This window comes from Suillus subaureus (genome assembly GCF_016647635.1).
Source record: "Suillus subaureus strain MN1 chromosome Unknown BJ212scaffold_289, whole genome shotgun sequence".
In the NCBI taxonomy this organism is placed as follows: domain Eukaryota; kingdom Fungi; phylum Basidiomycota; class Agaricomycetes; order Boletales; family Suillaceae; genus Suillus; species Suillus subaureus.
The window spans coordinates 5,841-21,635 of record NW_024538845.1 but is presented as its reverse complement, the minus strand read 5'-3'; the positions used below and the strand labels follow the sequence as shown (position 1 = coordinate 21,635).

The 15,795-nt window shown below is 47.3% G+C and overlaps 2 protein-coding genes across 2 annotated transcripts; both read right to left on the bottom strand.

The window, feature by feature from the left end:
- Positions 1–10,000: 10,000 nt before the first annotated feature.
- Positions 10,001–10,751, bottom strand: BJ212DRAFT_1290914 (ricin B lectin domain-containing protein; the record flags this gene model as incomplete). The annotated part of the gene is made up of 4 exons (XM_041332098.1): positions 10,001–10,259; positions 10,327–10,499; positions 10,561–10,598; positions 10,661–10,751. The coding sequence occupies 4 exons, from the start codon at positions 10,749–10,751 to the stop codon at positions 10,001–10,003; spliced, it is 561 nt and encodes a 186-aa protein (XP_041185297.1).
- A 3,243-nt stretch (positions 10,752–13,994) lies between these two features.
- On the bottom strand, positions 13,995–14,979 carry BJ212DRAFT_503893 (HIT-like domain-containing protein). The gene is made up of 6 exons (XM_041343352.1): positions 14,802–14,979; positions 14,703–14,742; positions 14,592–14,650; positions 14,412–14,521; positions 14,305–14,328; positions 13,995–14,239 (listed from the first exon to the last, which is right to left on the bottom strand). The coding sequence occupies exons 1-6, from the start codon at positions 14,854–14,856 to the stop codon at positions 14,099–14,101; spliced, it is 429 nt and encodes a 142-aa protein (XP_041185296.1). The 5' UTR covers positions 14,857–14,979; the 3' UTR covers positions 13,995–14,098.
- Between the last annotated feature and the right edge of the window lie 816 nt (positions 14,980–15,795).

The following is a 15,795-nucleotide window of genomic DNA, read 5'->3' as shown; positions in this document are numbered from 1 at the left end:
GACAGGAATATCTCACTGCAATAGGCGTATGACGTGGCATCGATTGCGCAAGCATAGAAGCAAATGAAGCAGAATATAAATAACGCACCAAGAGCGTTCCCGTGCGTGTGAGGTGTAGGGTCAATTAGGTAGGGGTTTTCAGGGAAGAGGTCACACAGCTGACAAGGCCAGTTGCTGTGCAGAGAGCGATAATGCATGCCAGAGAAGGGCGAAATATTCTTGCCTAGCAACCGAATACGACCAACATGATCCATGATTATGGCCGCAACCAAGTTCCGGCTCTGGCAACAGTCAGATGTCACACTAAGAATGATCGTGATCTCACCAGTAAAACCCAGGTCCTTGTAGAGGTTTACCATATAATCTGCCCAAAAATGTCAATTAGACATAGAAGTATGAACCGCATACGACCATGGAACCACATACATTTGCGGTACGAATGCTCTGTTACTGTTTGCCAAGCTCCGCCGCTTGTAACCCAGACTTGTATCTAACTCAACTTGTTTAATCATCTGATGGAACCCTTTCTGTGCACAGAATATTTTAGGTGCATATGATGGGCCGGAGCTGTCAACATGTAGCCCGGACACAATCTCCCAGCTTTCTGCATGTCTACCTCGCATCAGTACTGTGGAGATGGCTTAATACACAAGTAAAAATTATCGAAGGGTTGGAAATTTACACTGACGAGGGGACTCCGGCACCCACAGACTACAGCAAAGGAGCAAAAGAGAACATGTACACTGCCAGAGTACAAATAGAAATCACCAATGAAAATCAGGTTGGTCGAGTAACTGTCAACAACGATCTATCCAGTCGCCGCACCTGCCGCAACAATCCAAACACCTTCGCATAGGGATCACGGTCGACATATTTCTAGAGTACCGAAAAGACTCACATGCTGTCCCACGAGAAGCCCCCGTGAGGGTGGAGGAACCTCCGATCCAAAAATTAGAATGATTACCGTCATCATCCCCACTGCCCAGCCGATTACGAAGCGCGCCACAATAAGCATGGCGGCATTCACGAATCCTGCAAGGAGATACCGGCTGGAATAGAGAACATAGAAGCGGTTTTCATCGTCATTTTTCTGCAGTATCAGTCGCACGTCCAACCAGCAACGAATGCACCGCAAACACCACCTGCAGAGAAAATTCCTTTGATTGTGCTTATTATCGCGTTTGGATATGCTGGATTTTCTGCCAGGTTGAAGTAGGTAAGGAATCCTGGTTGTCCAAGTGTATATATGTGAGAACGCTGTTCACGTAACCATATGTCAGGCTACCCAGCATCAGGATAAGGATAGTCCTTATGTTATACCACGAGTAGTGATAGTCATGGCGGATGTAGGGCGCCCATGATGGTCAGCAGGGTGTACAAGTGCCACGATTCCACTGTGGTTAAGTCAAAATAGTCCGATGTTCCATGGCGAGCTGGGTCGAATCAACAGCTAGAGTATCATCGAGTGAAACTTTCGTCCAAGAAGAAAGCAGAACACTCACAAATTCGATATCGATTGACGGCAAAAATAAAGGAATCCTGAGTCACGCTGAATTCTTGGTGTCTCGGACTAGCAAGACATTACTGGTATGTCACGGTAGTGCTCGAGTCAGGTTAGTCGATCGTTCATGACATTAATTTCAGCTGGAAGTTCCTTTTGAATTCGTGATTTTATGGTATGGTATGCTTTTTCATCAGCTGCAGAATTAATGCAGCTAAAAAAACATGTCTAGGTTAACTTCCGAGCTCTGCAGCGCGAGGATCAAAGCGATGATTTGTCACGCACATTCTGAATTGAACTAACCCTAACCCACATTTCCTAACACGGCAAGTGCGGCGTCGGTCACCATGTCCTTTGGGTTGGCACTTCCCACCTAGCCACTCTTTTCTTCGTTTCCTTCGTTACTTCTTCTCTTGCCATGGACTACGACAGAAAATCGACTGTATCTTCATTCTATGGAGGACGCAGGGGCTCATTCGATGCCCTAAATCATTCACAATCTCCTGATTACGCTCCTTCTGGTCGTCCACGAGACGATGCTTCTTCCTTCTATGCTGATCGACAACCACGGACGAGCCATGATATGTTAACGGGAGGACAATCCGCAGGGTACAACGCATCATCTTTTTTTGCCGCCGGGCGCCTAGAACCGCTGAAAGGCGGACGTGATGAGGAAGAAGAAGCTCCGGAAGTTCAGACCTGGGATGTTTATGCAGACTTTAATAACGCCGGCCCAAGATACAGTACTGCTTTTGGCATTGGACAACATCATGAAGCAGGGTATGCACACGGAAGAGCTAATATGTCCTACCAAGCTAACCGATACGCAGCTATCATCAGCTTCCCCCACCTCCGCCTCCGCCTGGTGCCAAGACAGATGGCGATGCCGATAGTGCTCAAACTCCAGTCGAGCTAGTTACAGTGCCTGCACTCGGTCCGGAATGGCAACTATCCGAAATGAAAAACATGACTAAGTCGGGTCGACGAGAGATGGAGAGTGAGAAGCGGCAGGAGAAGTGGAAAGCCTGGCATCGTGGGGAGACGGGTTTGTGTGGAAAGTGGTTCACGAAAAGGTTCCTTGCCTTCTTCATATTTGGGTTGGCTGCCATGTAAGTCGCGCTCGTCTTCCTGGGGTACAGAAATATCGAAAGCTTTTATAGCATTGGCACTATCCTCGCAATCACCATTCCTCGAGTACCTGGTCTCTCATTCAACAGCTCCACACCTCTTGTTGCCGCTACTGGGAGCTACAATGCTTCAATCCCAACTCAGTTCTCCCGGTACCCAGCCAATTTCTCATTTCCAGCGTACGCAGATATTCAAGTTGATACCACCTCCAATATCATTCCCCTTACCTTCAACTACATCTCTGCACAAGTGTGGGATTCGGACTCGAATCTACAAGTTGGTACGGGTTACTTTGGAAAAGATACCCTCCCCGCCAAGTCATATCCAAAGATCCAGGTCCCACTCAACTTCTCGTATGTTGCATCAAATGACTCAGATCCAACATGGAATGAGTGGTATAATGCCTGCAAGAATTCTGGGCTTTATGCTAATGGGTCAAGGCCAGGTCAGTGTGTATGTCATGATTGCTTCTGTTTGCTCATGAGAACGACAGGTGTAAATTTCAGGCTCATTCTTACGATGGATATCGCCGGGCTGCCATCAACCCAGTCCCAATCCACACAGGTGGATGCGGCCCCTTGCCCTATCGAGCTGTCCATCAATGCAGCATGATGGCTTATTATTGGATTTATTCGCGTGTCGCCTCTTGTCTACCTGCTTATTCTGGTTCTACCGTGTTCTGGGACGTTGCACTATCTCCGCCATTACATAGTCTTGGATATCGGACAATATGACCATCCGTCGTTATTTCACAGCCTGCGTATTCACCTTGCCACAGTCTGTCATTATTTCGTCTTTTCATTTTAGTATTTGCGGCATTACTCACATCATCACGATGTGCAAACAGACAAGTATTGAATTATAATATGCTGGCATCGATCAATGATTCGGGTTCTGTTTACTAATTCCCAGTTCGATTTTCGTGGTGGGCTTCAAGTTGCCCACTTATAAGACGAGCAGGTCCTGGAGGTACGAACACTGGACAGCTGAGCACGATGGCTTATCACCGCGGTATACGTACGCCTCGCATTTAGATTGACGTCGCTTACTTTCCAGAACTCGAGCAGCAGAACTTCTCGATGACGAGACTTGAGCGCTTGACCTTCTTCCTGCAATGGTGTCCGTGCTGCGGCCGGAGCCTACTCGTTTCCCTGCTCATTTATGAGAGATAAGAAGATGCGTGCCGTGGATTTTTGCGCACGAAACCCATTCTCCGCCTCTCGACCAGATGCAAGTGGAGTATTCAGCTAACAATGTTGCAGCGGCAAGGAGTTTGCAGGTCTACACGGTACGTTCCCTTGTCGACCCGATAGTCGTTGATAACAATGAATAACCCATGTGTTGCCAGTATCTATATTGTGCGTTTCACTGTTCGAACTACTTCTTTCGTGTTCTAAACACATTTCAGCGTCAATGGCTACATTCTGGGTGGGCTTGTCCCAATGTATTGCGTTTCTGTGTGTTGTTAAACTCCCTTGCTTAGATCTACGATTATGCTTGTTCGCTTCATCAGGAGGTAATTTACTCGTTCAACTTCATTTTTATATTTTTATAATAATAATCCATTTATAGTGGACGTTCCTGCTTCTGTCACGCTGGTCTAAAGTAAAAGGCCTTTATATCATCGCACGATACGCGCCTTTTGTCCTCTTAGCCGGGCATTTATATAGTGCGTCCAGCTCCTAAAGTCATTGTTATGAATTGACATGTCGTGCTTCAGTGAACTTCATTCCAAACGAGAACTCCGATGTGTGTGAATGTGCGATAGACTCGTTGATCTCAATGACGTTGACAGCATGACTAGAAATGCCAGTTGTTGAACAATATTTGCTCATGTACGTGCATTGTGCATATACACATGGACATCCTCGCTTAGCCCTAACCATTCCTCTTACAGGTTTCAGTCTGATATCAGTCTCCTGTTCTGAATGTATATTTCCTTTCCCCGCAAAATCCGCACGATCTTGATCACATTCGTCCAGGCTTTTTTGTCCTTAGAACATGTGCGCTCTGGAACAACAACAGAATTGTATTCGTTACCGTGGTCGTTACCTTCCTTGTGAGTCCCATCCCCAGTGCACCTCTAACTTGTGTAAGCCATCTGTCAGGCTGTCGTCGTATCGTCCATAGGCTTTGCCTTCGCCACTACTGCCAATGCACCGTGTATGCACTCCTACCTTAGCCTTGTTCTACCACCATTCACACTGCACTTTTACAGGGACGACCAGCGCGATCCCGGGCATCACAGGCTGCTACCAGAGCTCAGCCGTCGTCCAGCTTTTCATACCATTTCTTCTCTTGATTGGGCTTGAATTTGGTATGTCGTCCGGAATAAGAAGTTTACATCTATGCAGACGCGTGCTAACTGACAATCTCCAGGTCTCATGTCCCTTACGCTCATACGTGCTATACAGAGCTGGCGGTCATCCAACAGCCATGTCTACACCGTCCTGGTGAAGCATAACATATTCTACTATGCATGCGGTCTGTGTGAGTCAGGACATACACAAATTTTCAGGCCATTTTCCTGTGCTCATCAATAATGATTCTCGTTACGAAAGTTTTCTCGGGAGTGAATGTTCTCACGTTGCTGCTCTTCCACGTGCGTGAAGCTTCAAATTCCTCCATCACCGAGCTATTAACCATCCGTACCCACAGTACGGATACCAAGCCATGTTCCAAGAGTGCGCACTTCCATCCTGCCATGCGCAGACTTACTAACGGCACCCCCAAATGCATACCTATGTACAGTTTCCAATTCATCGTCCTCGCGATCCTCGCTACACGCATGCACCTCCACCTATGGCATACAGACCGATATGCACATAGCTCTAACGCCCTCGTGTTTATTCCTCTGTCCGACATTTCATCCGCGGGCAGTCCGATATGACATTCAGTGTCGTTCAAACGTTTATGGAGTGCTATTTGAACTGTACGAGGTTAGTCGAGCCGAACCTCGTCAGATCTGGCTCTGTTCGCTTAAAAACAATGCAGTTTCTGTTGTGGGCAGGAGGTGCATCTGGATAGACTTCAAGTTGATCAGTGTAACATTGATAGATATCGAGCTTCCACTGCTGGCGGTGGTAGATGAATGTATGATTATCAAGATTTTGGGTGCACTGGAATCAGAACTTGATGCACACCAAACTCGAGCGATCGAGAGGGCGATGAATGTTTTACACTTGACCGCAACACACAGGTTATCATTCTGAAATATTGGTATCATTCATTCAATCGTTTGACTTCGAAACTCGCTAATCTTTACGTACGTACTCACCTCCGGCGGGGTGAGGGCAAATTCCGATTGAACTAGCCCAATCCGATTGATACTTAGTAAAGGGAGGTCCAGATGGTGTCGTAGCGTTGCAACGGCTGATGTTGATTGTATAACACCACCCACTGTTTCAGCGTCGCGTCTCATTCCGCTCAAAGTGAAACTTCAGCGGTTTCCAGCTGGAGATACATAAGCAGCTGCATATGTGTATCCTTTGTGCGCAAGACCCGTTTTCTACCTCTCGACCGAATGGAGGCGAAGTACTCGTCTGAAGATATTGCAGCGGCGATGAGTCTGTAGACTTACAAAGTGCGTCTCTTTCTTTTCGATACTTCGAATGGATAATATAATGGTAGATGGGTGATCCACATGTCACTAGTATGTATACAGTGCGTACTTGTCTGGATCGATGCTCTCCCTTGTCCTGACACAATTCAGCGTCGATGGCTACATTCTGGGTGGGCTTGTCTTGATGTCTTGCCGTCTGCTGTTAAACTTGCTTACGGACCTATAATTTTGCTTGTTCGCTTCAAGAAGAGGTAACGTTTCATCACAAGCTTCGATATATTGATCATCACATGCTGTTCAAAGTGGATATTCCTGCTTCAATCGCGCTGGACCAAGGAAAAAGGTCTTTATATCGCCACCCGATTTGTGCCTTTTCTCCTTTTAACTGCGCATCTGTATAGTACGTCCGGCTTGAGCACAGATTGTTCTGGTGGTGAATTGACTTGTCGTACTTCAGCGAACTTCATCCCGAACGAGAACCCTGATGTATGTGAACTCGCAGTAGACTTACCACTGACTGATCGCCATGTAATATTGCTAGAAATGCAAGATCTTGGTTAATGTTTGCTCAGGTATGTGCACGGTACAGACATTTATGCACACCCTTGCTGAGAGTCCCACAGTTCTCAGCCAGACATCAGCCAGTTGCTCCGACTGTATTTCTCCTCCCCCTCAACATACTCACGTTTCTGATCCCATTCAACCCTACAGGCTTCTTCATGCTCCGAACATGTGCACTCTGGAAACACAATCGATTCGTGCTCGTTTTCATACTGGTTTTTTTTCCCTGTGAGTTCAATGTTCTCACCGCACCTCGAGGCCATTCTAGATGCATCAGTCAGGTTGCCATCATAGCATGTACCAGCACTGCCCTTGCCTCTCTTGCCACTGCATCTTGTACGGGCTCTCGCTTCTCAATTGGCGCCCTGCCCACCATTCACATTCACTCTCTACTTTCGCAGATGTTACCAGTGCCATCCCAGGCATCACAGGTTGTTATAACACCGACAACTTCTTCGTTCCGTTTCTTCTCTGTTTTATATTGGAATTAGGTTTGTCAATTTGAACATAGATATGCACAGATGTCTGACTAACGTTTCCCTAGGTCTTATGTCTCTCACACTCATACATGCCATACAGAGCTGGCGGATGGCCAGGGGCCGTCTGTACGCCGTCCTGGTGAAGAATAACATTTTTTATTATGCATGCGGTTTGTGTGAGTCAATACATGTATATATCGTCACTCATTTCCCATGCTCATCGACGATGATTCTGGTTTCGAACGTTTTATCGGCGGTAAACGTCCTTGCGTCCCATTATCTCCGCGTGCGTGAACCACTCATGCCCTGTATGGCCAAAAAAATTGATATTCCGCACACCTAGTACCAGTACCACGTCATTTTCCAAGAGTACGCATCCATAAATTCGTTTGTGCATTCCTACTAACACCCCACACTTGGCAACATACAGTTTACAGTTTATCATCCTCGCGATCCTTGCCTTGCGCATGCACCTGCATTTCTGGCAGATCGACCAGCAGCCACACAACATGGACGCTTTCGTTTGTATTTCTCTATCCGACATGTGACCTGTGGGCAGTACATGGAAGGGATTAACACGATATGCAGTGATCATCGAAGATCTTCAGACGTCAGACTTTAATGAATCGATGGTGAAGGGCACGCGTCAAACGAACATTGCTGTTCGGGGTGCAAAACCGTAGAATCGTAGATCTATTATCGCGGTATGAACTTATTGGAAATCAACTCGCCAAGCATCATGATAGTACATAGTATCTTTTTCGTTTGACTCAATCACTCGTTCTACGCCAGCGGGGTTGCCATATTAGGCAACTCCACGCATGGTACTTTCGCCACACTCGCTCTTCGTTTTCCCCCAGATTCGACTGGGGGTAAGTAAGTCATGTCTCGGTATGCCCGCTACATTCCTTACTCTTACTAATGTACTATAGAACTCACTAGAGTTCGTTCTGTCTAGCCCAGCGCTCGTTTCTATCATAACCAATATACGATGTGAATGCAAAAGAAAATACAGGTGATGTCGGGATAATCGCACAAAATAGGTCCGCGTGTCAAAACGTATATGCAGCCGCTCGCCGGGAGGGCAGGGTCTTTGTTAGCAGGATATATCGCCCTTCACTCTACTTGAAAGCTAAGTGAAAGGCAGGTGAGGAACGTAGCACGGGTGACATCACTGAAGACTCACCAGCGAACCAAGCACGTGTGCTAGCCTTTGTAGCTTCATCGCTTGCCTCCATCATTGATAGGTACAACTCAAGACCTTCTCCATATTTACCTACCCGAAGGAGTGCAATGCACAATTGTCTGTTGGCGGATTGCCACAACGACTTGAGGTCCCACCCGAAGAACTGTAAGAACACGGAATTGAGCAGGAAAAATATTTTCAGTTGCGTCAAACAACGTACCACGGCGAATTCCTCGTACATAGTATGGATTGGCAATTTGGCAAAGAAATTGCTAGCCTTCACAGCGGCAGCGAAAATTTCAACAGCTTCGTTGTAAAACTTGCCATCCAAGGCAGTAGTTCCCAGTTGGACTTGCAGATACGCCTGATGTGCGAAGCACGCACGAACCAATTAACGCACAAACTAGTGCATGATTGAGTGGATGATGGTCACCTCTACGACAAGACAAGCAACGGGTTCTACACTGGGACCGGCAGCCAGCTCTTTGACACGCATCATTGCTTCTTCGTGTTCATTTGCATTGAACAACGCGATAGCCTGAAATCCTTAATCAAGTGTGGCGGATGCAAAACAAATATAACTTGCCTTGATCAAGAAGAGGAGTAGAGTAGTCTTCGAATCTCCGTTCGCGAACGTGAATGCGAGGTCAAAGGCTGTCCTGGCATCGTGAACATGCTGTTTGCCACAGAGGGCGCTACCTTTGGCGATATATCCTATCAACGAAGGCTGTATGCTGAGGGACTATGTCGGGATGATAGTTAGCGTATTTTAAGGGGGCATAAGGTCGTTGTCACCTTGAGTGCATTTTGAAGGGCACGGTCCCAGTCGACTATGCGGGCCATAACGAGTGAGCGGTTGGCATAGGAGATGTAGTTGTTGGTATCAGCTTCGATCTCCTGCGTGAGTAGCTTTTCAGCCGTTGACAAGTCTCCCGTGATAAATGCTTCGCGGACGGTCGTGGTGACGGGAAGGATCTATATGGAGTATGTTCATATTACATTATACAAGCCTAGGATGGAAGCATGCCTTTGAATCAGCGTCTTGGTCTTCAGTGCCTCCCTGACGATATCTGAGGCTGTAGGTGTGCTGGTCCTCGATGGAAGCCCGCTCGGTAGGTGCCCAGATCTGATTGGCGCCAGACCAACTTCCCCAAAGTATAATTTTCGTCTGGTTTGCCGATTTTCCATAGTCTAGGTCTAAGCTGAAATTCGTGCCATAGGCCAATATCCTGCGGAACAAAAACGATAAGAATCAATTTACAACCAGACATGCACGGTGTGAAAGACATGCACACCTAATGCCCTTGGCGCTTTTGACGTCGGAGTCTTTGACATCCCACTTGAAAGGGGACGGAACAGCAACGACCCTGGTGCCACCACTGGCGTTGCCTTCGATTCCAAGGTATTGTCCAGAGTGGGAGGACTTTATGAACCACCCGTTCTGGTCGCCATCCTGCTGGAAGATCCACTAAGAACCAAGAAGCCAATCAGTACGACTTGCGCAGTGGGATGGCAAGTAAGCGCATTACTGCCTGGTTGGAGCCATCGTGGGGGCAATAACCTTGGACTAAATTAAGGCGATATTAGCGCTGGCTTGGGATACTCCTGAAGCAGGGATGATGCTTACTGGAGTGGTTATCAGCACCCGAGAGGTCAACAGCCGTGCCTCCCTGACAATTTCTGAGGCTGTAAGTGTGCTGATCCTCAATGGAAACCCGGTCGGTAAACCCCCAAATCTGATTGGCGCCAGGCCAACTTCCCCAAAGCTGAATTTTCGTCTTGTTTGCCGAATTTCCATAGTTGAATAGGTCTAAGCTGAAATTCGTACCATGGACCAATATCCTGCGGAACACAAAACGACAAGAATCAATTCACGACCAAACATGTGCGGTATGAAAGACATGCACACCTAATGCCTTTAACGCTTTTAACATCGGAGTCTTTGACATCCCACTTGAAGGGGTTTGGTATAACAACAACCGCGGTGCCATTTTGGGGGTTGCCTTTGATCCCAAGATATTTTCCAGAGTGGGAAGACTTTATGAACCACCCGTTCTGGTCGCCATCCTGCTGGAAGATCCACTAAGAACCGAGAAGCTAATCAGTACGACCTACGCAGTGGGATGGCAAGTAAACGCATTACCGCCTGGTTGGAGCCATCGTGGGGGCGAAAACCTTGGACTAAGTCAAGGCAATATTAATGCTGGCTTGGGATACTCCTGAAGCAGGGATGATATGCTTACCGGAGTAGTTATCATCACCTGAGAGGTCAACAGCAGTGCCTCCCTGACAGTTTTTCAGGCTGTATGTGTGTTGGTTCTTGATGCGAGCCATTGTGGTGCTGACTTATTAGAATGCTATCAGCTTCAAAGCTTCAAGTTGAACGCTGTACTTATACTAAGTACCTGCTCAGGGAATAAAGGAGCTCAAAATTTAAACGCCCAAGCCCAATGCCCAATGCCCCAACCTCGTGACCGAAATGAGTATTGACACGCATCACCTGCCATATTGTCGTGCTCCAAAACTTCGTCGTTGCGCCATATGATATTATCAACTGGTGGCCAGAACTGCACTGTCTGGGGGATAGTAAGAATAGTCCAGCGATAAGATATCAGCGATAGAGTGGGCCTCGATGGCTTGGCCGGTGGTTCGGGTGTGGGACATAGGAATGCTTGCACTGGCGCGTCACGACCGCAGCAGGTCAAAATAGCTTGGGTGAGGGTTTCCCCAGGTTCCTACCAGAGGTTGAAAACGAACTATGTATTCCCACTCTATTCAATACTTGTTGAACGCGACGATGGACGTGTTGATCATTGTCCAGGCCAGTTCCGGAATCCGGTAGCATTCGCTCCGTATCGAGTCTCACGGGCCCTATAAAGGAAGCTATTCAAATCTGGCGCCCTCATTTGCTCGTCTGCTTATGACTCGGAACACCATTAACTCATGCCTCCTCATGATCTCCCGGCCCCGTCATCTTGGACGATACCCAATTTCGTGTTGAGGGTGGAGGACCTGTCACATCCTGGGGCATCGATCTTCTTTGACTGCGTCAAGCCCAAGGAAGCACTCAAGCTTGCAGTTGAAGCATCTTATACCTGGCTGTATACCTCGCTCACGGCCCCAACGCAGTGAGTACTACGCATTCTCAATTCACTATAAATGTGTTGTGAATTATCATTCCAAGCGTCAAGACGATCACGCTCGTTCTCAGACCAAACAATGGCGTAGCATACACATTTGGCACGCATGAGACGAAAGAGATCAATTTCTCCCTCGATTGGATCAAAACATCAGAGGCTCGCGCACGAGATGAAATACTAGGCGTGCTGGTTCACGAGGTTGTGCATTGCTATCAGTACAATGCAAAAGAGACATGTCCAGGGGGTCTTATTGAGGGTATTGCAGGTGTGCACATTTTGATACCATCCTTTGAGTTTAAATTTTGTCTTCCGAACTACTGGTAGATTTTGTAAGGCTTCACGCTGGTTTTGCACCACCACACTGGAGACCTAGAGCTGAGGGGAAGTGGGACGCAGGGTACGATGCTACGGCGTACTTTCTTGACTGGATCGAGAAGCGCTGTGGCGAAGGGACTGTCCGAAAACTTAATGGATCTATGAAGGATTCGAGATACAGGGTGGAACTCTTTGAGAAGGTGACTGGAGAGAGCGTGAGCTCCTTGTATGCACTATACCGTGAACATCTGGAACAGACAGGTAAGATATCTCTTGCATGAATCTTGATACATAATACCAGTAGCAAATATTTTTGTAGACTCGGAAGCTACAGGAAGCTGTTAATTTACCCAGTGGTAGATTTTCAAGGCACTGCGGCCTGCATCACCTATGAGGCTATGACTCACGAGTCCCCGAAACACGCACCTTCGAGAGTCAAACCTCGAATGCTACTGACCTTCAATCTCTGACTACGTACTAGGTCAATACACATGGATGAAGACCCCGTACAACCAACATGCTTGAAGGATCTGACTCGCTCAATTCAATAGTTGCTAGCGCAGAACCGTTCCAATTCAGGCCCCGACTCCCGAAACCCCTATTTCTCTTTCTACTACTTTCAATCACTCAAACACAAAGAGGCCTCGCCGAGAAGAATATGAATGTGCCCCACCACAAGGCAGACACGTTGTCCCTTGGCGATTCGAATCTATCTTCTATTCACATGCATTACTCTGAGCCGCATATCCATCAGCTGCCGGTGGAGCTTCTACAGCAAATATTTTTGCTCATCGTCAACGACATCTCAAACTGTCCTAGAATTTTCAAATTAATAGGTATCCGCATCTTGGGAGATTTTCTCAACCCTCCCCTAGTCTTCACCCGGGTGTGCCGCCTTTGGCGGGTCGTCGCACACTCGACGACAGGGCTTTGGTCGCGCATCCAGATTACACTTCCCGGTGGAGATGAGCCATTGAAGCCGTTCCTTTGAATTCATGTCTGCTCCAATGTTGGCTCGCCCGCTCTGATAGTCAGCCTCTCACCCTTCGCATCGATCGGATCTACTTTTCATGCCATCTCTTTATGTATAAGCCTGTCAGGTGCAAAGCTGTACCAGGTTACAGGAAACTTTCACAGGCAGATTTTCGACTTCTCGAGATTCTTCAGTCCGAGAGTAGGCGGTGGGAAACAGTGGTTGGCGTGTTACTTGAAAACGAATGGCCCACTTTCAAGTTAGATACGCCGCAATTGAGAACCTTGGAATGTAGCTGGTTAGGTCTTCATAAATTCAATGCATCAAATCTCCGTCGGCTACACATCCTGAGTGAGTCGGGGGGGATCACTACTAGTCCTATTCCTACCTACAAAAATTTACGACATCTTCATCTTCAATACGCTTCCCCAAACATCGTCCGTTCCATTTCAGTGATCTTCCCTTTTCTGGAGACCATCATAGTGGCGAATGTATTTAGCGGTCATGACGACGCTGGAAGCCATTTGGTCACCCATTCTTGCCTTGAATCATTGACTCTCCCTCTACCCTCGGATCTCAATTATTCGCACTGGTTTACCGAAATATTTGTCGGCCTTCATCTTCCTGTGTTGCGGAAATTAACACTGGTAGGATGCCCAACCAAATCGGGGGTTGATCATATCATGGCTTGGTTAGAAGTTACAGCGACTTGCAACTTGCAGGTGATAGACTTTCAGACGGCCATGCCGCAGGATGAAGTCGATGTGGATGTGGTTGAGCCGTTGCTCTCAGTTGTGAGGGAGATTTCGGTCTGCTACTCCGATGTCGTGCCCCGCACAATTAGTCGTGCACACCTTGCATGCCCTACTACTTTGAAACAGCATGGGCACTTGTTGCGGTCAGCTACAAGAAAGAAACAACGTCAAAAGGAGGAGACAGAGAAACTCTCATCGCATGACACCGGCCCTACACAGAGGGATGCAGAACAGGAAATATCAACAGGAAAAAAGCGCAGAAAAATAGCACGAGGTGGATGCATACTGTAGGGACTGTAGAGATGACGAGAGCCATCTGCAATGTGTATAACCTGGAAGGCGCTTAAGGATTCTTATTACACCCACCAATCACCCCTCGTCGAGAACTGTTGTAAGTCAGATGGAGACAGAATATAATTTAATTGCGAATTCAGTTATTAGCTTTCCTTCCAGTTTCGTTATTGTTTATCGCCAACTCGGGTGCAGCACGGATGCGCTTTATAGCTTTCCAAGGAGTTCTTCGTGATACTTCTTCACCTCATCTACGAAGTTGGACTTCGCGGGCCACCCGATGACGAGTCCCTCCTCGTCTGAGGCATCAGGCTTGGGAATGACGTGGAAGTGTACGTGGTCGACAACCTAAACGCGCAAACCAATGTTAGTCAATGCTGTCTAAGCCCAATGAGTTGAAGGTGCAGACAAACCTGGTGTGCAATGCGGCCGTTATTCTTGGTGGTGGGGTCAGCTCTGCAAGCTAAACAGCAGGGAATGGGGAGAGGGGGACGGTAATTGCATGTGGGATTGAACGTACCTGAAGGATGTTGTAGTTCTCGAGCCCTTGTGCAGTGGCGATCTTCTTCGCGATGGGCATCACATCCGCGAGGTATTCATCTGGGAGCTCGTGGAGCTTTGCCGCGTGGTCTATCATGCACGTATTAGCGCATTGTCTCACAACATAGTCCTTTTTCCCTTCTGGTGACGGCTGACACACCTTTAGGGATAATCAAAGCATGGCCCTTGGAGAGGGGGCCAATGTCAAGGAATGAGTACCTGATCTCTGATAAATATGTGTCTATAATTTGACGGAAGAAAAAGGACGAACGAAAAGTTTGTCTCGATGATCTTAAAGCTTGGGATTTCGCCTAGAACACAGTAGCGTGATAAGGTGGCGTAGCTGAATGACGAGAAGTAGTCAACATACCCTTGACGATCTTGCAAAATATGCAGGTGCTGAGTGTCCGTGCTGCTGCCGCCATGGTAGTTTGAGTCGAGGCAAATATTGATATCCGATAAGGCTGACTATCAGTTCTTCTTCGTCATTGTCAATTCTGATGATGATGACATGTATTTGGCCATGCCAGGATGCTACATGTCGCACATGATCAAGCTGACAAAGCGGACGTCTTCCTGGTTCCCTCACACGACTTACAAGATTTACATTTCGCGGCATCTCTGTTGACTCGTGGGTCTTGACGGCTTATCCTAGTAATTCCCATCGATTGGTCTGGCTAGTAGGTGAGACTAGTATCCTCTGTTCCTTTTCTCCAACTTCCGACATCAGCTACAGAACACGTAGTACTACAAACAGAAAATCAATCCACACATGGCTACCTGCAGCTAGGCATACAAATGTTATTTCATCTTCTGGTCACTTCAACATAATTTCTACGATACATTCGCCAATAAAATCGATCATGCTTCACGAAGCACGATCCTCTTTGGCACTATAATGAGACAGTTTCCTGGACTATTACTTTCACAAGAACTCATCACACAGATTCCGACATTCTTCGCAGTGGAATACGAAACACAGTCGGATGAAAGCAGTTATAATGGCAGTGCTTGCGGATGTTCATGCATGTATCGTTCAAGATTCAAGTTTGAAGAGCGGACACAATGTGGAGGATACAAAGCAACCTTGCAAATGCGTGAGATATCGCTATACTAACTATTGCATGTGTTAATGGGAGTGAATTTGGGGGTTTGTGTCTGTTTTCTTAATCTCCCGAGTTCTTTTCCTTGATATGGGTTTTCAGATTTAACGCGCGGTGTGGCTGAGGAAGCATCATGTATGGTTTGTTGATTTTCTACGACCTTGGTATGTCGCATTCCGATGAGGTTTTTTTGAGTGGTCACTAACCTTCGCCAGTTTTGCTATTCCAACACTTCAAAGTTCCCCGACTGGAAAGTAGTCT